Source organism: Salminus brasiliensis, chromosome 11 (assembly GCF_030463535.1).
Source record: "Salminus brasiliensis chromosome 11, fSalBra1.hap2, whole genome shotgun sequence".
Lineage (NCBI taxonomy): Eukaryota > Metazoa > Chordata > Actinopteri > Characiformes > Bryconidae > Salminus > Salminus brasiliensis.
In genome coordinates this window covers 21,045,068-21,069,355 of record NC_132888.1, presented here as the reverse complement: position 1 = coordinate 21,069,355, position 24,288 = coordinate 21,045,068, and the positions used below count along the sequence as shown (strand labels likewise).

The 24,288-nt window shown below is 40.3% G+C and overlaps 1 protein-coding gene across 1 annotated transcript in view; it reads left to right on the top strand.

Moving 5' to 3' along the window:
• zbtb16b (zinc finger and BTB domain containing 16b) overlaps positions 1 to 15,568 on the top strand; it is a 65,884-nt gene extending 50,316 nt beyond the window's left edge. The window contains exons 5-7 of the mRNA XM_072691203.1: positions 2,930 to 3,100; positions 8,614 to 8,781; positions 11,877 to 15,568. Coding sequence (XP_072547304.1) covers positions 2,930 to 3,100; positions 8,614 to 8,781; positions 11,877 to 12,106 — 569 coding nt within the window. The 3' untranslated portion in view covers positions 12,107 to 15,568. The remainder of the gene's footprint in view (positions 1 to 2,929; positions 3,101 to 8,613; positions 8,782 to 11,876) is intronic.
• Positions 15,569 to 24,288: the final 8,720 nt, after the last annotated feature.

Sequence of the window (24,288 nt, the reverse complement as noted above, 5' to 3'; positions counted from 1 at the left end):
TGCTGGGAGTGTGGTGAGAGGAGTGAGAGAGAGACAGAGAGAGAGGGAGAGAGACTATGTGCTCTCTGAAGAGCATGAAAGATGGTATAAATAGATAGAGTAGTAGAGGTAAATTATTCCTAAAGACATGAGCGGGTAGGGAGCTGAGGCACTCCTGCCTCATATAGCTTTACGCCTGTCTTCCTTTTTACCCCCCTCCCAGTTGCAAGCGGCTCACACATCTAAACCGCGTACCGGTTTGCCCTCTTTGCTCTGTCAAACAAAAACTTTCCAGTGCGACAGCAAAGCGCTGATGCTGTGTTTGCGTGTGACCTGTCACAAATAATAGTGTTTTGAATCACGTCTCTTCTTGGTAGCATTTCTAGTAAGATAGCTGATTTTTAATGAGCTATTTGTGTCGCTGCGTAGCTGTAAAAGGCTTTCTGTATTTGGGGCCAATCAATATAAACGGTTTCTGACTGATTCCAGTACTGGGTTAGAGCACAGTGACGATGATACATGTTTATAGAGTCAGATATTACCCCTTTTTGCAGGCCTCCAAGTGGCCCTACCGTCAGCGACTCATCGCTTATCAAACTTTTATTAATATTATCAAACAAAATATTTAAATTTAAAATGTAAACATATATTATTAATAATATGATTACCCTCTTTTTATTTAATAATTTTATTATTAAATGATTAAATACATGAAATTATTACATTAAATAATAAGTCTATTAAAAATCAACACGATAATAAGGCACTTCCAAAACAGACTGAAATTCCAGTTTATGGCTCCTGTGAAAGCCACATTTCTTAACCTCTTAAACTTTACAGAACCGCCAGCAGCTCAACACCCCACTCCAATTACCTAAGAATGACTGTTGGTTGAATGGATTCTGTGTAATTACTGAATAATAATCCTAAGGTTGTTAGAAAAGTCAAAAGATTAAGAGGTTCAAGAGGTTAAACCCAAATGAACAACAGAAATTGCTGTATCGTAATGTTCAGTAATGCAGGTAATGGGTGCGAGGTAGTGCTAGGTGGTGGTGGGTGTAAGCTTTTATTTTTCTAAGGCTTCATCTGTGCATTTTTGGATTCTAACCATGATGGTGATGAGATTAAGTCTGTATTACAGTGGCTTTACTTTGGTAATAGTGAGTAGATTGTGGATGTTTTATATAAATTTAGTGACTCTCCTCATATCAGTGATATCAGTTGGTTACAATATTTAATACAAGCCACTAAATATAGTTACTTTATAGACAGTAAGGTCATTTTCTGACTGAGAGTTATGTGATGCTCCCCAACCTGTAACTAATCAGTTTAATCCCTTAGACTCTCAGAGATCTATGGCTCTATCTGTGGCTCCAAAAACAGTTTGGAAAAGTTTCATCATACAATTTTAAGACCCTTTTCTGTTCCAGTCACAAGCACAAATTCTGGTGAGGTCACCTGGCTCATAGAGTCCTGACTTCAACCCCACTGAACACCTTAAGATGAACTAGAATGGAGACTGTAGGTTTTCCAATCCTCTGGTCCATGTCTGTGTGTCGGATGTCAATGCATGAGACTCATTAAAGCAGCATTATGCGAGAATAGGTATTTTTATCTCATGGGCTCTACCTACAGGTGAGTAGTGTAATTTACGTTTTACACCACTGCTGCAAATGGCAGCTCCCACTCATTGACATTTTGTGCATTTCTGGACAAGCTGAGAGATACAGAAAGAATCATGTGAACTGAGGAGGTAGAGTAATATTTCAGGATATTACACTAATATGACTTGGGCTAGACAGAGTTACACAGTTCTTAAAAGGGGTCTCGTGCAGCTCCACCAAACTTATAGTTCATAGTGCAGTAGCAGCGTTCCGGCCCGTTCTGGTCATTACTTTTCACTATTACAGTCAGTTGAGCATCAACATGATTTTGAAGATAAAAACGCTACACAATGTTGCTTTAATGGACTAACTGGGACTGTACTAACTGAAGAGAGAGGGATGCTCATTTAAATGACAACTAATATGAGTGTTTTAAAGGTGTAGGAAAAAAGGGGGCTAACATCAGCATGACGCTCTTGCAAATGTTAAGTTGTTAGTCCACAGCCTTAATAATTGACAGGCAGGAATTTGATTAATACTAATACCCTAATATACCTTATTATTACTTGATATAACTAGCCAATCTATATATCAGCCAAGTCATAATTGGCATACGTGATAGTGAGAAATAACATGCAGTATGTATTAATATAAGCAACTCTATACTTGAATAAAGCAACAGTCAGTACTCTATACATACGTAACGAGAAGCCATGTATACTCATCTGTCGTTTTTAGTTTTTCAGGTCTTTGTTCTCCTGTTGTATGATCTGATGAGCCTGAATCGATGTCTGTCCTTAAACTGAAATACAAGGGAAAGAGTTGGGGTTGGGGGTGGGTGCTTGTCAGGGTGCATTTGCACAAAACTCCCATTACTGGCAGGCTGTCTGTGATAGAGACCAGAAGCTGATTTTTATGTGTCTCAGGCGCAATTGTGGCCTTTTTTCCCTTCTCCTTCTCTGAGCTGTGAGGCAAACGCTGATTGATTGAGTGGGAAGTCAATCCTGGCCTACTGTTCATGAGCCCACCTCTGGGAATTCACATAGATTTTAAATTAGAGACAGCTTTACTTGAAAGATACATTATTGACTGAAGCAAGAGATACCGGACTGCTCAGTTTAAAAAAAAGAACGAGAGAGAGAGAGAAGGAGGGAGAGATGGAGAGTGACTGAGGAGTTTATTCATTTCGTTCATTCTGCTTCAGTCACTGTATTTATTCCTAATTACTGAGCTGCTTGAAATGAATTAAGTCATAATTGTGCATGCTGTGTATGTTGTAGAAACTGAGATCTGAATGTCTCTCTCTCCCTCCCTCAATCTTTCTCTCTCCTGCCCTCTCTCCCCAGGTTCAGATATGGCTGTCTTTTGCCTGCTGTGTGGAAAACGCTTTCAGACCCAGAAGGCCCTGCAGCAGCACATGGAGGTTCATGCAGGTGTGCGCAGCTACATCTGCAGCGAGTGTGACCGCACCTTCCCCAGCCACACGGCGCTCAAACGCCACCTCCGCTCACACACAGGTGAGTGCCGTGCTAAACACACCTGCCTCCATCTGCTTGCAGGTCTTTAAGAAGAAACATGACTGACATTCAACACCAGTTAGGTCTCTAACCCTTAGGCCTAGTTCACACTTATCCAGCGATGCGAGAGAGTGGAGATTGAGAACATTGTAGACAGCTTCTTAAAGAATGATTTCATTAAAACTGAGTGTCTAGACTGAAACAGTGGTGGTAGAATAATGGTTTTATTATGGTTTTGTAATGGTTGTAATATTCTGTAATGGTGATAAGGTTCTGTTTTTTTGCAGCGTTTACTGAATCTGAGCGAAATATACAGCTTAATACACATTCAGAATTAGTCCTGCTGCTTCTGTCATCAGTAACAATCATCAATAAACACCAGTTACTCAGTTCCATCAGCAGCCATACATTCCTGAGCTTCCACAGTGCTTCCACCATGTTTGACAGATGAGGTTGTATTGCTTCTGATAAGGAACCCTTCCCTTTTCTTCTCCATACTCAGTTTATTTTGATTTCATCTGTCCACTAAATCTTTTTTAAAGGTAATCTCACCTTTCCGTTTTTGAGTGTTTCCAGTGGTTTGCATCTTGACCCTCTGTATTTAAATTCATAAAGGCGTCTCTTAACTGTAGACATTACTAATGATGTACCTACCACCTCAAGAGTGTAGTTGTCCTGTTCATTTTTGAGCCTATGAACATGGAGGGACCATCATAAAGTGGCTATAATTCCTAAATGGCTAGTGCCGTATCTTTGTTAAAATAGAGTTGGTGTGCAGAGGCAAAAATTCTCAAAAATGTGTCGCTGTCCAAATACATATGGACCTGACTGTAGATTGTAGATTGTAACCATGTTCAGAAAAAATGTAACAATATAAAGAGGTGTTTCAAGGTGTGCACACCATGAAAGATCTAAGAGTCCATTTTCCAAAGTCATGTATCACCATGTTTATGAGACCAGCCTTCATAGTGCAGTACATGTCTTAGAAAATCTTTAAAAAAAAAAAAAAAATATTCTTAGCCTAGAAAAGACAAGCAATCTGTGCGGCCGGCTGAGTGAATTCCATTTCGCTTTGCAGAATGTCTTCCTCCGCCTTTGTGACCTGGAATAACAGTGGAATTGTCAGAGACGGTTGAGGTCTTAGACTCGACATGTAAATTTTGGATGAGAGGGGGACAGAAAGAAGGAGCAGTTGCTTTTTTAAACATTGAAGCCCAGCCATTATGTATGCGCTCCTACCCGACTCTGACGCGCCGTGTACTCTTGCTTTGGTGCAATAACTGAAAAGACATTCTGATGTTCCATGCTGTCTGGGTAAATGTCAACTATTCTCATGCTCCAGCAGAAAGAAATTTCTTTCTGTGTTTTTTAAATCAGTTTATACGATGTTGTTGACCAAATTCTCCTGGGTGGCAGATATATATGCACATCAAGCCCGTTTCAAATAGCCTGTTTGATAAACGCTTCAAATATGTCAGATAACTTGATGACTTACAATATATAGTCATTTTCAGACTCGTAACATTTATAGACTCGTAACTGACTTTGTTTTTCTTTCACACTGGTTGAAAACACCAGCTGCCTCTTACATAGAACAGACAGACAGACCAATGGAAACGATTCCAAACGGCTTGGAATAAAATGATGCTGCTGGAACAAAACCTTCTTTATTCCCATATTCTTTACTTTGGATCTTAGTTAATGTACAGATATTTTACATTGAAAGTCATTTTAGACATAGGCTTGGTTCCACGTGTCCTGGATGGCTCGAGCCATCACGTTAATCTTATTTGTATTTATTCTAATTCTATTCAGGTTTTATTTTTCAGAACACATAAAATACTTACTTTCCAGGACTGGTAAAGTAAGAAGGGCAAATTAGCGTTTTCAAACACGTCAGTTAATGTCAGGACCAGATTTAATCTCTGTAGCATTCGGCTGAAAAATGCACAGAAAAACATGATTTTTCACACGTTATTTTGTTGAAAGACATGACTTTATCCATAAACAGACGCCATGTTGAGCTTTACAAGAACTCCCATTCATATGTCAAACCGGTGTCCTCATTTATAACGTCTCTGTGTGGATGGTAATGACACACATGGAGTGTAGACGAGCTAGGACTACTGTATGGTTAGCTGACTGCTGGATGCTGTGTTATCTAGACCTGTCTAAGCAGTTTGTTTCAGCCAGATGTTTGAACATTTCATGATGAATGGACCAATTTAAATCATCCAGAGTACTGTGAATAAAATCTTTATACATTCACTTTGAATAAGATTTTGTTCAGGTTTTATTCCAGCAGCAGCAGCATATATAATGTGGTAGACAGGGGATTTGCTTTATGAGGACATAAGATTGTTGATGTGGAGATGAGATGGTTTGGTATTTGGTGTAAACACACTGGCTGGTTTCATGTGAATTTATATGTAAAGTCTGTATTCGAATATAGTCTGTATTTGAATGTATGGCTTTAAAAAGACAAGTAATCCAGAAGTAAGGGAATCTAATCGGATTACATTACTTTATTATACTAATCCTTTGGGTTACGTTAGAATTACATTTTTCAACAGGTAATCTGTAATCTGTAGTGGATTGCATTTTTAAAGCATCCCAACCCTGTTTATGAGACCAGTGATGGTATGCTATCATAGTATAATAACATGTATAGTATAAATATAATATAATAATACATAATATAATATAATATTTGTTAATGACAGTATAAACATGTAAGTCTATATTGTCCATGCTAGTCCTCAGATGAAGGCTATGTTAGGCTACCTGAGGCGACTGTACTTACTGGTGGCAGCGTTGTATGAGTGATGGTGAGTGTGAGTGTAAGTGAGAGGACCAGAGCACACATCTGGCCACATCAGTGTGCATTGCTGTGCGTGTCTGGCTAGGGAGCCTCTCTCCGCTCTACATTCCGCACGTGTAGCGCCCTCTCATTAATATGCCATTGCTGTTCGCTCTCCGTTTCACTGGCAGGCCATTTGCAGACAGTGGCGGCTGTCTAATGTTCACAGCTGTGTTTGATAGCGCAGACAGAGAGGAGCGAGCCGGATTGTTTATGGCACAGAAAGCTCTCTGAAGCTCCTCTGAGCTTCGCCTTTCATGCCTTTTCATGGCACTTTGTCCGAGCGTCTTTTTTTTTTTCTTTCCGATGATGGGAGCCTTCATTTTTCACAACCATGTCCTTACAGGACTTGAATACACCCAGAAACCCTATTCTGTGATCCTTTGTTAGTGACCAAAACCAAGGCGTTGGTGTGTTTGCTCATGTCTTCATAATTTGCGCCTCAGTACCTGCCACCATACATTCAGTCTGTCTGCAAGCATTGGAAGCCTTCGAATAGGTGTCAGACAAAGAGATCAATTGAGTCAATGTGTAGCAAAGCCCCTAACCCACTAGAAATTAGCACTCCGTATGAGGTGGGTAATTGACGTTAGCAGCGTGGTGGTGAGTCTTCACAGGGCTGAGCGTAAGCGCATTAGCATGCCTGTGGCGGCGCGAGTCTGGCCGACCGGCTGCTCGCCTCGGCTCCATTAACTTTAATGACAGACGGACTGGAGGGCTTTTCGCAAGGTGCATCTGATAAGTTGATACAGATGCCTAAAGACTGCCACTCTATCTATCATCTTATATCTGTTCCACCGGGATTTCGTCCCGCTCTTCCTCTCCACTCCGATAAAAACCCATTCATTTCAGGCTGCTGCTCCTGCTAGGAGTGGATTTGAATGTGAATGGCGCGCCGTGAACCAGGCTTGGAGGGGAGAAAAAAGGAGGAAAAAAAGGAAAGCGTGCTCTGGGACTTTCTGCATTGTCTCTTAAGAGGAGGGTTTAAGTCGGAGCATGACAGTACATAACAAGAAATGCAATTTATTCCAAGGCACGGCTGCCACTTGGACAGGGAGATAATGAAAAGCATGGGTCACCGCTGATGACTTAAAGCGCGGGCGTCAGGGCTGAAATGCATTAAATATCGCCGGCATTATACGGCTGGCCGAGCGCCATGCTGCCGCCTGAGAAAATGATATAAGAAGCTGTTAGGCTGAGCAGCAAAGCAATTAGCAGCCGGCCACAGGCAGTCATCACGCACTGTATCAAAGTATCACTGATTATTGGCATTAGAAAAGCCATTTGGTCAATAAGCAGATATACCAAGATGTAGTCATGTAGTAACCCCCCCCCCCAAACATCCCCCCCACACACACACACACAACATTCTAAGCTTAGTTACCTTATAGACCTTTTATATTTTAAAGTCTGCATGAGAGACTTTTTTGTTTGGGTTGAGTTATTGCAATGTTCAGTAGAAAACATTAGTAGAACATTTATCACATACAGTTCTTCTACTCACAAACATAAACATCCACTGGACTATGAGTGAGAATGTCAGGACCATGCCCCCATGAACACCTCCAGCCAACACGTCAGTCATGCTCTAAGAATCAGACCCACCAGAGCTCTAATGCCCGGCCATGCCCACCCAACACACCTGAACACACTTGGTGGCTTTCACACCAGACGTTTAAGATATTGCCGTCTGCACTCCAACACATTGCAAAGCCTCTGGTGTATTTCTACCTAGTTTAAAAAAAAAACTGAGATTTTAATTTTTCTCTCTTCATTTTTGTATTATTTCCCTCAACACATAGAGAAAAACGTGTGCATGAGCATGATAGCTCTGTACAGGGCGACTGTACCTCATTAAGACAGACTCCACGAAAATGGAATAAAACACAGGTTTAATCCCAAATAAAAAGGTTGAATCTCAAATTACACACAATTCCCTATGTAGTGCACTATACAAATCATGAAATGAAGGATTTGAAACCTACAAGAAGCATCATATATCTGCAATAGACCAGTATTTACATTCTGTGTGTAGACATCGTAGTTTTATGCCTTATGTAGTCCACTATGTAGGGAGGAAGACCATGCTTTTCACTCTGTGGCTCATTGGTTCAATAAAATATAATGGAAAAATGTAAAAAATAATTATTACAGAAAAATAATGCATAGTTTTGGTTACTGTTCTTACTGTTTAGTTATTAATCTGAAGACAAGTTAATCACTAATATGAAAGTTAAAAGGAGAATTAATGAGGAACTGAAGTGTAGGGCCCACATATTAGGGTTTAAAGCAGGGGTGGGGAACTCCAGTTCTGGAGGGCCGGATTCCTCCACAGATTTTGCTTTTCTTGCTCAAGCACACCTGAATTAACTCATGTGTTAATTGCCAGGTTGTGTAGGTGTGCGAGAGCATCAGCAAACTGGGCTGGACTCCAGCCATTGGTTCCCCCAGTTTTGTATTCACAATTTCAAATTACATTTTAAACCTGTGGAAGATGATTCAGATCAACTGGTTTCGTATTATTATACCTTCAACAAATTCTGACAGTAGTTTTAAAGAGTCATGTGATGCAAATAATCCATCCATTCTGATCACCTTAACAGTAGTGTAGTGGTCTGCGACTAAATGTGAGTGTGATTTCTCCATGAAACAGGAGATCACCCATACGAGTGTGAGTTCTGCGGGAGCTGCTTCCGGGATGAGAGCACACTAAAGGGCCACAAGCGCATCCACACTGGAGAGAAGCCTTACGAATGCAACGGCTGCGGCAAGAAGTTCAGCCTCAAACACCAGCTGGAGACCCACTACCGCGTCCACACAGGTTAGATCTTCTAAACCCTCACGCAGCCCACACTCTGAACACACTAGGACACACAATAACCAGAACTGCAATTATAATGCACAAAGACATGCTCTGTCTTTCAAGAATGTCTCGTTCACAGCTATTGTTCTTAAGGTTGACAAGTTTTATAGAATATTGGCCCTCGGAAAAGAGATCATTGTGTCTCAACGGGACCAACCTGGTTAAATAAAAATAAAAAATAAATCCAGTATAGCTTCATTAAAAATCCAACCTGATGGGAAATCGCAGTACACAGCTTCATTTATTGTCTAAATACATAAATTCAGTCATTTATTTCATATTTTTTTATATTGAATGCATGTGGAAGAGCCTGATGCAAGATATTTATCATTACCTAGCTCCAGCATTGCCAGCTAGATAGACTAACACCATTCCCTACGGCCATATATACCGTGGCATGACCAAAGTTACTGGTATAACAACTAATAAAAGTAATCATCAGCCTCATAAAACTATGTTACATCACAGACAATGTGTGTGCAGTGAATAAGTTAAATTTATAAAGTCAGTATGGCAGTGATTAAGAAATATAGAGGTCCAAAAGTAAGTGGTTGTTGTAGCATAGTGGGAAATAACACTGCCTCTCCATTACAGACAAGAGTTTGAATCCCTGACTGGGCAAAAACTCCATTTAGTACTAGTAAGAGTCCTTGGACAAGACTCTTAGTACGATATACACTTACCTGTGTAACCTGATTTAAATGTAAGTTGCTCTGAATAGCATCATCAGCCAAATGCCACAAATATAACTGTAAGGGTTAGCCAAAAAACAGCAAATTAATTCGTATGTATTGTGTCCTTGGTAACAGTCAGTGAAAATCAACATTTTAATGAGGTAATAAAGATTAATGAGCAACTGCCTGAGTGATCAAATGTGTGAAAACAGTGTAGAAAAGATTGCTTCATCCACAACAGCTTCTTAACAGATTCAGGTGGTATTTTTTCACGGACTGGCAGTGTTATTGCTAACAGTGCATACAAATGAGAGAAAAGCTTAGTGGTGTTGCATATGTAAACAGTAAAACAGGCCAGTTATCCTTCTTTATGAATGAGAAAATTCATTGGTCTTAATGTGATGATATATGTAATGGCACACTTTATGAACTTGACCATAGTACGCTTCTTCATCTAAAATCGGGATGTTCTGTGAGAGACAAGCACAGTTGGACATTTTTAGATTGATGCATCTCAATAAACTTAGCAACCAATGCAGTAGTGGCATTAGGAGGTCAACTGCCTCAATAAAGCATGTGGATGTAAAAATGACAGCTGCAGCCTGACTCAGTCCTTAACTGATTAAACAAAGGCTTCAGTAATTATATTTATGCCAAACAGCTCTCATCTCTACTGACTGCAGGGCTTCTCAGGCTAAGTGTTGTGCTGAAGAGCTTCAGAAGCTACTGGGACGACGGGCAGCCTTTTGATTTTGACATGTTTAGACTTAAATTTGTATCACGTTTCGTGTGTGGCCGTTATCAGCTGTGTACTGACAGGATAGATCAGTGCGCCTGGGTGGCATATCAAACTCTGTGGTTGAGGTGGAATTACAGGCTGATTGCTGCTCCTCTCCGCTCTTCAATAAGGCAGCTGCTAAGCCACCCTATCAGGTAGCCTGTCAAATAATTGACTTCTTTTTGTCAAACGAGGCTGCGGCGCTGGACCGGGCTCATGTAGATAACGAGAGCAGAGACAGGCTCCTAGCGAAAGGCCACTGGCCCTGTAGACGAGCAGCGGGTGGAATCATTGACATTTACACCCGCTGTCAATGACAGATCAATAATCAGTTTGCCACGGACAATGATAGGCCGTTAGCTTATGCCATTACACGCTTGCAGTTTCCACTCCAGATTGCAGGTGCCCTTTTTGTGCCTAAGAGTCATCATGTAGCCAATTTTGTGCCCAAATGAGGTGTGTCCCGATCAAGACAAGATTTTATGGGCCCCCCCCCCCCCCCCGGATGCCCCCCAGTTTTAATCCAAGTATTTTATTATAGCGTATCAGCCATAGATAATACAGCTATACATTCCTAATAGTAAAAGTAATGGGATCTAGGTATGATGCAGTAAGGTATTTTTAAACTACAGGAAAACAATCAATTCTCAATTTCTTTGGACTGTTTTGTGAACCAAATTCACAAAACAGTGATAATATAAAAGCATTTTTACATTTATCCTATTCAACCTACATCAGTTTAGCCCCACCTATACACACTGAAGCTATAAGCAGTGTTTCATCCTGGAATGAAGGTTGGCAAGTGGTCCAACTGAATTACGAACAAAATACTAATCTAGGACATTTGGCCCATTAAAATACTCTCACACTGCTTGTTAGCCATGACTCCACAAGTTTTAAATAACGTCTGTTAATGTCACCTTTTACAACAGTGTTACAAACAGAGTGCAGCAACAGCCTCAGAAAAGGAACACAAGTGGATCAGGCTTTATATGTGTATATATATTGGCTTGATCTATTAATGGGTGCCTGGTTTGGCTCTGATAAGCTCACTGGACAAGAATTAGGCACATACATACTTTCTTCTGGAATACTTGCTTAGTGTCTACATGACTTAACGACAGCTTCATCCAGTCAGTTAAGGATTACGCCGGTCTGTGGAGATTGACCAAATCTTTAGAGGTCCTGTGCATTTTAGTTTTAGTCCATTTGTTCTGGCTTTGGTATTTCACATGCTGTTTCAGACTCTGGCGATTTTGCTAGTTAGTCAACATCTTTAAAAATCATAGATTTGAAACTGTGCACTCTTCAGTTCTCATCCTGTGATGTGGGAGCGTCAACGTTGTGTTCTGCTCAGACACAAAGCAGAAAGCAAATAAACTAAAATAATCCTTATTTGACAGTATTGATACTGTTATTCGGGCAAGGAGACACGTAACCAAATGCTAGAGTAGAAACCATGTAGGCAACGACATTTTACGCAAAGACCTTACCAGTGTTTCCGAGCTGATCAGAACATCCCTTGTCCGAATCTTAAACAGCCTTCGACATGTGCTTGTCTTATGTCTAGCGGCTAAACTGCTGTTCCTCGCCCTCCACAGGTGAGAAGCCATTCGAGTGCAAGCTGTGCCACCAGCGTTCGCGCGACTACTCGGCCATGATCAAGCACCTGCGCACCCACAACGGCGCCTCACCCTACCAGTGCACCATCTGCCAGGAGTACTGCCCGAGCCTGTCGGCCATGCAGAAGCACATGAAGAACCACAAGCCCGAGGACATCCCGTCCGACTGGAGGATAGAGAAGACCTACCTGTACCTGTGCTACGTCTGAGAGACACGGGACAGGTCTGGAAAGAGAGGGAGAGGGAAGTAGCAACCTGCGCCCATGCTCCGCTCGCTCAACTGCTTCGCTCAAAGCCTGGGCCAAAGATGGACAAGGAAAAGTGAAGATGTTATGTATGAGGAATTCTTCTCCTTTTTGTTGTTTTTTTTTGTCATTTGAAATGCACATGTTCAAATTCATCTCCAAGGACGTTACAGCGCTCTTGCAATGGTAAACGGAAATAACGTGGGTAAAGTCTTGTTAAACTGACTTTTTCCTTAAAAAAAGGGATTTTTGCTATTTCGTAATATTCGAGTCCACCACTATAATACATTCGATTCCCACTAACAAGACGCAAAAGAACCCACTCTCTTCATTCCACAAATGTACAGCATTTTTGCACTTCATTTTCTTCTTCAAAGTAATATCGGGTAGCGTTCGTTTGCGATTCACGGGATCCACCAGTCCAAACCATTTATTAAATCAGTTTACCAAAACCAGACTTGCCGTAAAATCGGATCGCCGAGTGAAGTAGAGCGCCAAATTAGGCCTAGGGTTATTTTTTAAGTGCTATTTTTTCTTCAGTGTTTAAAAGTGCAGGCCTATATGGCCGATATCATTTGAGTGTCGCAAGCACTTAAAGGACGCCATCGAATCACAGGTAAACTCGAGTTATGCTGCATTATGCTAACAAAATTTTAAGGACGTTCAGGGATGTTGAATCAAAGTATTCAAACATTAGAGTAAGTACACTGTGCACTTTCACCGTTGAGTTGACGTTAATGTACAGTTTACCGATTTACACCCAGATACAAACAGAGAGGTAAACAGGCGTGGTTTGCCTTCCCTGTTCACCATTTTCTGATCATCTGCAGGCGGCGTGCCGGAGCTTTCCTTCACCTACAGTCGGTTTAGCATCTGATACAGAGCCGGGGTCGGCGGATAAAGGCTCGTTCCGAGCTGCGCGAGATCATAATCACGCTCATCGTGTTTCTAATGGCTGGTAGATGATATTTAATTGACTGTATCACATGGTGTTGTAGGTGTCACGTTCCGGCATCCTTTGATGAATTACTCAGTAGACTGAATTTTAAAACACAGATATTAAAGACATATTAAATGGAGAGATTAAAGTAATCTGAAAAAAGAAGAGATTAAAGGAGAGTTTGCAGTATTCAGCTGCAGTCTATTCAGACGTTACGCTTGTTTTTTTTCATTGCTTTTTATCTTTCTGTTCTCTTGTTACGTGTTACTTGAATTTTACCTCATTATTATCTCTTATGCTTGATTTATTTCTGTACTAGTCCGCCCTCCTCTCCTTCTCTCTCTCTATCTCTATAACTCTATCTATTTTGCTTTATTCTACTGAGCTGCATTTACGAGGGCGATGACTACATCGTACATCGCTTGTGCAGTTTGTTAGCCTCTTCATAATCACACAAGTCGTCGTTTCCTCCGTTCACCGAGAGTTGCACTTTTTTTCTCGTCGTGTTTCTAAGTTCAGCACTGCTTGTAGAACCTTGCTCAACTTCCTCCCGTTTCACCCTCCTCTATTTCAGTGCTACCTCTTCATCGCTCTCTGTTTTGCACAAAGGCGAAAGCACATTCGAGTTCCGCAGTTTGCAAAATTCGCATTCTCATCCATTCGCTTAATTCTCAGAGATCTTGATTTACTTTTTACTTGACTCGACCTTCAAAATTCACACTCCTTGTCCGTTTAACCATTTTAACAAGCTAGAACCTGACATAAGACAGTATATATCCTGATCAGTCTGAACAACAAGAGACTTTGGAATGTTGACGAGCTATGGTATAAGGGATAAACTTGAACAATGTGAATAGAAGTGTCGTCTTTTTATGTGAAAATGATTCATCCGAATCGACAAAAAGGACACGGAGTACTGCTAAGTGGAGTTTAAGAAGAAGAAAAAAAATAATTATATGAGAACGTTGCTTCTCCATCGTGCAAAAAAAAAAAACACACATCTTCACTTTCAGACGAGAGCCAAACGTGGCACTTTGCTAAGTACGATAAAAAAGAGTCGTCGTATTTTTGTATGCCGTATCGTGCGATCCCTGTCCATTCGTTTCTATTCGAGTGAGTCGCGTACTTTTACAGTGACTTTTACATTGTGTTTGTTCTTCTTGATTTCGAGTGACTTTTTTCTCGTGCCTCTTTTACAATGTTGATGATGTTCAGTAGTAGATGTTTGTAAAAAAAAAAATGGAAAAAAACTTATATCGTGGTCACTGCTGCTGGGTGTCAGTTTTGCGTCAGTGGTGATTCCGTGTACTGAGAGTGGGCTGATTTGAGGGAGGCTGGGGCGGTGAAATAATGCCAAGATGTGCAGGGGCTACTAGAGTTCAGCATCACCGAGCACAAAATCCTCTAGAAAAGGAGATCTTTCTGTGTCCTCGTATTGTGTTCACCATATTCTCGGCCGCAGGGTTCGGACCGGGCCCGCGGCCGTATGCAGGTTCTTGTGTGTGTGCAGTGTGAGTCAAATTGTGGTCAATTTAGTGTTTTAATGCACTACTTTATGAGGAAAAAAAAACACTCTTCCGTGCATCCACAGAAATGGCTTTGATGCATTGTTTTTGTTTTGTTTGGGTTTTTTTTTTTGCATTCGGAGACAAAACTGTTGACTTTTGTTTCCCCCTTTAAGTGTTACGTGTCTCTGGATGTACTGATGATGAAATTCACTATTGAAACGGACTGTGCACTGAGACAGTCAGGGATGCCGACATGTTTCTTACCACACACACAGCTGGCAAAGCGATCAGTGCTGTTTGCCACTTGTGAGTTTCTTTGGTTCTGTAAATAGAAATCAGCTCCTTTAGGCAGTCAGCAATAGCCACTGTTGTCTAACTACACTGTGCTGGAGCGTATTTGGTAGCATTTTGCAATAAAACCTATTTGACAGCATAAAAGTGACAAAAATGGCATCCCTGCGCCACTGTGTTTTACTTCCCTTCAGCCAGGACGTAGCCATTTCCCTCAGTGCTCCCCTATCTGTGCCATTGTCATACGATTTGATGAATAGAAGCACTGGGAATCCACCTGGGACCAAATATTTTTTTTATTTTTAATCCATTTATTTTATTATAAATTTTTTTTTCTTTCTTTTGTTTTTGGCTTGTGATGACAAAGCGGTTTTACATTTATTGTCTTTTACTTTATTGTACTGTCTACCTCAGCACCAGTTCTTTACATAACCTTAAAAGGTGCCCAATTACAGTTGATCTATTTTTTTTCTCTATTGTGCATATATGTATTTTGTATCTTAGCATTCGGATGTTCTTTGTTGGATCGTTTGTTGTACTTTTTTTTTCAGTATTTTCAGCATAAACTTTATATGCTGTCCTGTTGCACTGTGTGGTGACGTTGATGCTGCCGACTGAGGTGTATTCCTTTCTCTCCTCTCTGTGTGGGCTTGAACACAGCTCTGTGTAACTCTTAGTGTTCTCTGGAGTGTGGAAAAAAACAATAATAAACGTCTAAAAAAGACGCTGTTCTTTACCGTGTCCCTGTCTGCCAATTCACCAGCTTTTTCACCTCGTTTCAAGTTAAACTGGGTACAATTTGTCATTGCTGTATTTGTTCGTAAGCCTAAGTCTGTGAATACTGGAAGAGTTCAGGCCACTCCGCCCTTATTGCACAGGCTCTGGCCTATAGGCACAAACAAACCGAATGTCAAACTCAGCAGTAGGGCAAATCACAGTCTCTCTTTTAACTAGAGGGCGGGACTACAATCAGTCAAACTGGCAGAACCAATCAAAACCTTTAGTGAGAGGACTGCTGTGGCTCACTAAAGCTGTAAATGGTTTCCTGCAGTGCACAAACTACTGTTTCTGCACTTGGTCACAGTTTGTTTCACACTGTGTTAGCTAGCAGTTAGCTATCCGAGTGAAGTTCAATGAACCCCACAGGCACTGACAAACGCTGACACTGTTCATGAACACCTTTATTGTGATGTTAAGTGTATCAGAGTACAGCAGTGGGCTGTATGCATATGCAACTCTACAAGTTAGCTTTAGTTAGTCAGTGGCTCAGTTGTCAGACCTGTCAGACGCTGTTCTGCACTGTAGGTGGATTGTGTGCTAATGATTCTTTATTGGCATGAGGACATCATGCTGTAGGCATGTCTCTTTCCCATACACGTTGTGGGGCCACTTGATGTAATGGTTGTACTGAGTTGCTGATGTCAAATGAGCTTGACACCCCTGGCCAAAACCCTTCAAAAGAAAGAGGCCCACTTCAGTTCCTCACTCGCATAGCTACACAACCTGTCATATGTTTACATCACCTTCTTATACAGGCAACACCCTTAAATATGCACATTTCTGGTGATTTTAGACCACTAATTATTTGCTGAATCACACTGGGAAAATCTAAGAAAAGGGCAATGACCTTTGTATTTGCTGCATTTTATTTTTTAAGCGTGCAGAAGAGTGTTCTGTAGAGGATTCATATGTATCATTTCATTTCCTCAAAAATGTATTTGACCAGAGATAACAAAACATTTGCCTGCATCTGTCCATGTATGAGCTGAATATAATATAATATGATACTATTACTACAACTTCATAGGTTTCAAGATTTGAATGGAAGTAAATATCAATATTTAAGAAATTGGAGGAAGCTGTAAATATAAATGATGCAATATTAGATCCAGAATGGAGAATATAGGTGTCAACGATTCCATAATAATCTCACTGGGGGACACTGTGGATGAAATTATGATAAAATTACGACCCAGAATTCCTCATACTTTAAAAGTATTGTAAAAACACAAAGCAGATTAATAGACAAAAATATCAAGCATTATTATTGTTGTTGTTGTTGACGTTGTTGCTGTTGTTACAATATAAGTAAATTACAGACATACAGTTTACAGGATTCATACTTTGCATCACACCTGTTTCTCTTTCCTTTTTTCTCTTTTTTTCTATTTAAGGCTTGTAGGTGAACCTGCCTGTGGTATTTTGGCTGATAGTGCCCTCTTGTGGCACAGAAAATCCTGTACCACTGCTGACATTTCACTCTGAGAAGATTCCAGGATCTTTCAATTCTGCCATTTACTATTTTATCAAACATCTTAGCACATTTTATTATAATGCATATGCATAAAAATGTGTTTTTCCAATTTTAGGCAACATATTTATACAAATGTGCACTTAGGAAAATAATGATGTATCCATCTACATGCCATTTCTAAATGGTTTTAACTAAAAGATGACAAAACTGCACTGGAACTGCACAGGAACTACATAAAGACAGTTTAGCAGCTCTTAGCTATGTTTTGTGCTCTGTCTATCAGCGCTGCTTTCACTGCCGCCATGAGTTGAACATAAGTGTAAGTGATGACTCCAGACAGAGTGACCCAACAGCTCAGACACAGCTGACCTCACACAGCCTCGCTAGCGCTCCACAAGCAAGAACTGTGCACAATCCACTAGAGACATCTTGTAAAACCAAATGGCAACTGAGGACACCAGAGAGACGAGAGTCTGAGTTTGAGTTCAGATCTGAGTTCAGAGCCCCATTAACAAAGTTTACCAAAAAAAGAAAAGCACATTATAAATGAAGATTATTATTATGAGAGCAGCCCTGTCACAGTGCTGGTGGACTGTGTGTGTGTGTGTGTGTGTTTATTGATAATATGTCTGAAGTAATAAGGGGAACATTACAACACAGCAAGATGTGGAGGAGGAGAAGTGCCAGAACAAAGCCATGCCGTTAAAGCAGCCGTGGAGTCAGGTGCATCATAAAGAGAATCGTGGAATTGGGTGAGCTTGTGAAAAGGGCCCAAGAACACAGAATTTAGCACATGCTGGATTTTAGGATAAAAACCTAATTTTATTCCTCATAAAATCATGGTCAATATAATTCTTCTTTTTTTTTTTTTTACAAGAAGTTATTAAAAAAAAAAACGATTTAATGCTAATGTGAAAACATTTCTACAAAGTAATCAATGCAATAAAATATAGAGTGTAAAATAAATGATTTCCTAAATATTCACCCCCTTTAAAGTCAACGGAGGTTTTAGTCAGTTAGTGCTTTAGTGAATGTGTCTCAAGTGACTGTAGTATAAAGATACCTGTCTGGAAGGTCCAGTCACTGATTAATCAGTCCTCCTGGCTACTAATACACTATGAAGACAAGAGAACACTCCTCATAACTCAGAGAAAAAAGGCTATTGAGGAGTATAAGTCAGGGGGTGGATCCCCATCCCCAGAAGTTCAGTGAAAGCCATCATCATTATAAAAGCAAAGGAATATGACACATGTGTAAATCTGCCGAGATGAGGTCGTCTTCACAAATTGAGTGGCCATGCAAGAAGGAGACCACCAAGACATCTGACTACCATCCTTCCATTTATGACCATTATCCTATTTATAAAACCAAAATAAAATATCCAGTGGGGTGAATACTTTTCATAGGCACTGTTTATCATCACTGTTTTTCTCAATTTCATCATGAATGGACCAATAGAAATGCTTCAAAATTACTTGGAATAAAATATTTTTACATCAACGTCCATTGAAAGTTAGGAATAGTTTTCTCCTCCTGTAAAGTTGCTGTTTTGGAGATATGAGGTCTTTGCAACAAGATACTAATTGCTAATAGTCTCCAGTCCAGCTACAGTTACAACATCATGGCTAGCCACTTGTACGATTACGGAGGATGCTCTGAGTGTACATATTTATCACCAGAGACGTTTCTGCACCTGTAACATGTCTTCTGACTGATTGCATCAGTAACACATATTCCTAATGCAGTCTGAACACAGTGATGTAATGTCAGTTGTGTAAAGCATAAACAGCAGAAATAGTGATTTCAGAGTTGCACAACAGAAGCCTGAGTGAGTGATGGGGAGCTGTCAGGACGGGTAGCTGTGCATTTAAGACCTGCTGATGAAAGAGATGGGCAATTCTGCAGCAAAGCGATCCTCAACGTCAACAAATTAAATTTTCAGTTTCAGGCTCTAAATGGGTGTAGCCTGACATGTGATGTTTTAAACATCAAAGGCAGTGTGCCATGGACCACTGATATTTGGACCAAGCCTACAATTCATCAAAAATACAACTCTATACTCTATACGTGCCTGAAATCTCTCAAATAGCTCTGTATCAGAATGGTGTCACATCTTCTCCCTGCACATACTCACCACCTCAATGCCATGTGTGGCCTTTTTGCAAGCAGTGCCCTCTGCTGAAGGTTTTAGAAAATTACATCACATACATACAAATCAGTGAACACATCAACATCCCATGGCTTCACACATTTTAAAAAACAATTTTGGTAAAAAAAAAAAAAATAAAAATGTAGTAAACTCATATGTTTCTGCAGTTCTAGTTTTATTCAGTATACTATTTACAGTAACTATTGATTCACCAACACGCTTATAGAGTTTAGTAATGGGTTTATATAAAATTCCAAAATTCAAAAATATGGTTGCGGTTAGAATTTTACACAAAATCATCAAAGACATAAAATATCATGATAATATTGAGCTTCCAATGATTTCTTTGAACTGTTGTTTTTCTGGGTTAGAGTGAACATACACTCTAACCCATATACATTTTCACCCATTTATGATATACATTTTAAGAGAACTTTTTAATGCTTAAGTTTTAATTGGGAGTTTCATTTTTGTGTAATCAACACAGTGTCCAATTTACACACACACACACACACACACAGGGCCAGAATTATACATTGCATTTAAACATGAAACATGCCAAGGCCTCCAACTTCCTGTTAGTGATCATAATTGTATACTACGACTGCATACAAATGTCCAAAACTATGTATTTATGAATTGTGTTTAATGACAGAATTCATAGCATGCTATGGCAAAAGCAGCATGCTACAGACATCAAAATCATCTGTTTAACCTGAAACATGACTTGAAAGAGCAAATTCACAAGGTTTATTCAGCTCAAACTAATATTTTCAATTAACCCAGTGGCCATTCAGATGTGCAGATGTAAGTATGTCAGTTGTAGAGCTAAGACATCTCAGTTCCAGCTGGAATTACAGACAACCTAAGCCTCAGAGACAACAACTAAAACTGACCACAGAGTTTTCTAGAGAGGCCCTACAGAAGCATTAGCCAGAGAGAAAGTCCAAGGAGACAGTGTTATTCAGAGGGCTACAGTTCTACAAGAATCACAGACAGAATGTTACACAGAGATAGGAGACCATACCCACTGCTTTATTCAAACTATTTACAGTGGGGAAAAAAAGTATTTAGTCAGTCACCAATTGTGCAAGTTCTCCCACAAAAAAAAATGAGAGAGTCCTGTAATTGACATCATAGGTAGACCTCAACTATGAGAGACAAAATGAGAAAAAAAATTCTGAAAATCACATTGTCTGATTTTTAAAGAATTTATTTGCAAATAATGGTGGAAAATAAGTATTTGGTCACCTACAAACAAGCAAGATTTCTGGCTGTCACAGACCTGTAACTTCTTCTTTAAGAGGCTTCTTTGTCCTCCACTACCTGTATTAATGGCACCTGTTTGAACTCGTTAACAGTATAAAAGACACCTGCCCACAACCTCAAACAGTCACACTCCAAACTCCACTATGGTGAAGACCAAAGAGCTGTCGAAGGACACCAGAAACAAAATTGTAGACCTGCACCAGACTGGGAATACTGAATCTGCAATAGGCAAGCAGCTTGGTGTGAAGAAATCTACTGTGGGAGCAATAATCAGAAAATGGGAGACCTACAAGACCACTGCGAATCTCCCTCGATCAGGGGCTCCACGCAAGATCTCAGCCCATGGGGTCAAAATGATCACAAGAACGGTGAACAAAAATCCCAGAACCACACGGGGGGACCTAGTGAATGACCTGCAGAAAGCTGGGACCAACGTTACAAAGGCTACCGTCAGTAACACACTACACCGCCAGGGACTCAGATCTTGCAGTGCCAGACGTGTTCCCCTGCTTAAGCCAGTACATATCCGGGCGCGTCTGAAGTTTGCTAGAGAGCATTTGGATGTTCCGGAAGAGTATTGGGAGAACGTCTTATGGTCAGATGAAACCAAAGTAGAACTGTTTGGTACAAACAGGAGGAGGGGAGTGAATGCTGAGTTGCATCCAAAGAAAATCATATCAACTGTGAAGCATGGGGGTGGCAACATCACGCTTTGGGGCTGTTTCTCTGCAAAGGGACTAAGACAACTGGTCCGTGTACATGAAAGAATGAATGGGGCCATGTATTGTGAGATTTTGAGTGCAAACCTCCTTCCATCAGCAAGGGCATTGAATATGAAACGTGGCTGGATCTTTCAGCATGACAATGATCCCAAGAACACTGCCAGGGCAACAAAGGAGTGGCTTCGTAAGAAGCATTTCAAGGTCCTGGAGTGGCCTAGCCAGTCTCCAGATCTCAACCCCATAGAAAACCTTTAGAGGGAGTTGAAAGTCTGTGTTGCCCGCTGACAGCCCCAAAACATCACTGCTCTAGAGGAGATCTGCATGGAGGAATGGGCCAACATACCAGCAATGGTGTGTGCCAACCTTGTGAAGACTTACAGAAAACGTTTGACCTCTGTCATTGCCAACAAAGGATATATAACAAAGTATTGAGATGAACTTTTGTTATTGACCAAATACTTATTTTCCACCATTATTTGCAAATAAATTCTTTAAAAATCAGACAATGTGATTTTCTGGGGGTTTTTTTTTCATTTTGTCTCTCATTGTTGAGGTCTACCTATGATGTCAATTACAGGCCTCTCTCATCTTTTTAAGTGGGAGAACTTGTACAATTGGTGACTGACTAAATACCTTTTTTCCCCACTGTATGTTCCACTGGAAGGCCAGTCATTATTTGTACATGTTCTCCTCCTACAGTGGAAATAATCGTACTATACAGGAAAGCTCTGCTCTGACATGCAAATATTTTAAAGGAGAGAATGTTGTAAAACGTCTTTTTTGCGCTCATCATCTCCAAAATACCATGTGCCTATTCACATATTATAATTACCTCTATTTTGAAATCTCATGCCATCGAATTTGGTCATTCTGAGATACAGTGTTGCTGGGAATGATATAGTGAGGAGAAGATTTTAGAAGCATGAGGCAGAGGGTAAGGAAAGGGATACAGTACAGGAAAGAGTCATGTTCTTCAGGAGACTGTGGTTCTAAGTGAACTATACAGAGTCCCCCATATGTTGTCAGTGTAATGAGGGCTGGGCTCGAGCTGCTGTGCCCCCACAATAATTGATATGGGTGTTTTGGGATTAAGAAGGGTGTGATATTTGAGTTGCCATTGAGGCCAATGCAGGGTGGAGGGTGTCATATGGTGCGGTCATATGGTGCGGGTGGAGGTTTAGGCTACATTCAACACGCTCATTGTACCTTGGGTAATAAGTCACAGGTAAGCGTTGCTCAGTCTTGCCATATTAAAGGTTACTTTCATTAAAAAAATATGCAGAGTGTGTCCTATATGTTCCTAATGGTGGTAAATGATCCCTAGCAATAGCATGTGGGGCATGTTGTATCTGACTTTGCAAATTCAAAACTAAAAGTGTCCAAAAAGGGAGTAAGTGTAGTTTAGAAATGTAATGTTTTAAGGAGGTTTCTGGCATATGGCAGATGTGATTCAAATATCTCAGAATTCACTGTGCTTCTGCCTTCAGCAGTTACATAATCAATGAAGATAAGTGTGCCAGGCATAGCTTCCCAAGCCACGAAACCCCTACCAGTCTTCTGTGAATAGTAATCTCTGAAAAACACCCAAAAGTTTTTTTCCATAATTTGTTTATTTTACAGCACAATAAAAAATATAAATTTTGATATACAATTGCTATGAACATGTGGGTTTGAGATCAAAAGATGAATATGAGACAATATGTGTCAGAATTTCTAAAGTAAATTACAGTACTTAACACTTAATAATTGATTACAAATCACTTACTTGCAATACCTGCATAAAGCTAGTGACCCACTGAAATACTCAATAGGGTTAAGGTCTAGTGACTGACTGGCCAGTCTAAAATCATCTTCTGTTTTCCACTTGTTTGATTGTTTAGGTCCTTGTTGTTTTGGCAATGTGTTGTGGGTCATTGTTGTTGTGCATTTATTTATTTATGGCACAACAGCAGCATTGCATGTTACATTGCACATTGCTGTAAAGTGTTGACTTCAAGTATAAGATAAGGGAGGTTCTAGAAACAGGTCAAATCACTGGGTCCTTGATGATCTTGTGGGCACTCCTGAGGATCCTGGTGCGGTATGATGTATGCCCTCTAGTGGTGATAGAGTCCTTGAGATGGTGTGAATATAGTCAGTACTTACAGAACACAGACCAACTGCGGGTTTTATTACAAAAGTCCCAATCCATCTGGATTCAGCAAGGTTTTGTAGGCAAAAAAATCACTCTTTCACTCTCTGAGTGGGTAAGATGGCTCTCTCCTCCCTCTATTACTCAGCATGATGCTAGCCAAACTGGGCATCTGTTAGCTGATGAAACCGAATTGGCAGCGTTTTCTTCTAGCGCTTTGAGCTGTCCAATAACATTGTGTTAGTGGCAGTTCAAAAAGATGTGAATCTTGGCTGACTTGGAGGAAGTACATGCTAGTCTTCTCCCTCCCAGTTTGCTAGCACTGTGTGTGATAGGGAAAACTGGTGAATTGGTTACAACTAAATAGGGGGAAATTTTTTGTTTTGTTTTTGTTTTTGCCATATTGGACATGTTTAAGATTTTTTTCTAACACTGTATGGTTGGAAGCCTCCATTGGAGATTAGAGTATCACCACCTAGCAGTACAGGCCTGGAAGTACCAGCCTTTTAATCTCCCTGCAGGTGTTATGGTAATTAGACCCAACTTGGGCATTTCAGCTATTATGGAAGCAAGGTCAAGAGTGAAACCAGTAACGTTTCATGAAAATAAGTTAAAAGAGTTTATTTAAGTTAACAGGTTTCCTTTTCCCCAGTCTGTTAAATTCAGCAAATGAACCATAATTGTGCATTAAAATCTTTAAAAAGTGTGTTCTCTATAGAAGATTTGTAATAATTTTCACTTAGAAAATCAAAAACTTATTTAACTCAACTGTACATATTAAGAGCAGAAATACCTAAATAAGGAACCTGAGTGGTCCAGCGGAATAAAGTGCTGTCACTGTGATTAGAGGATTGTTACTTCAAATCCTAGTCATGCTGCTAT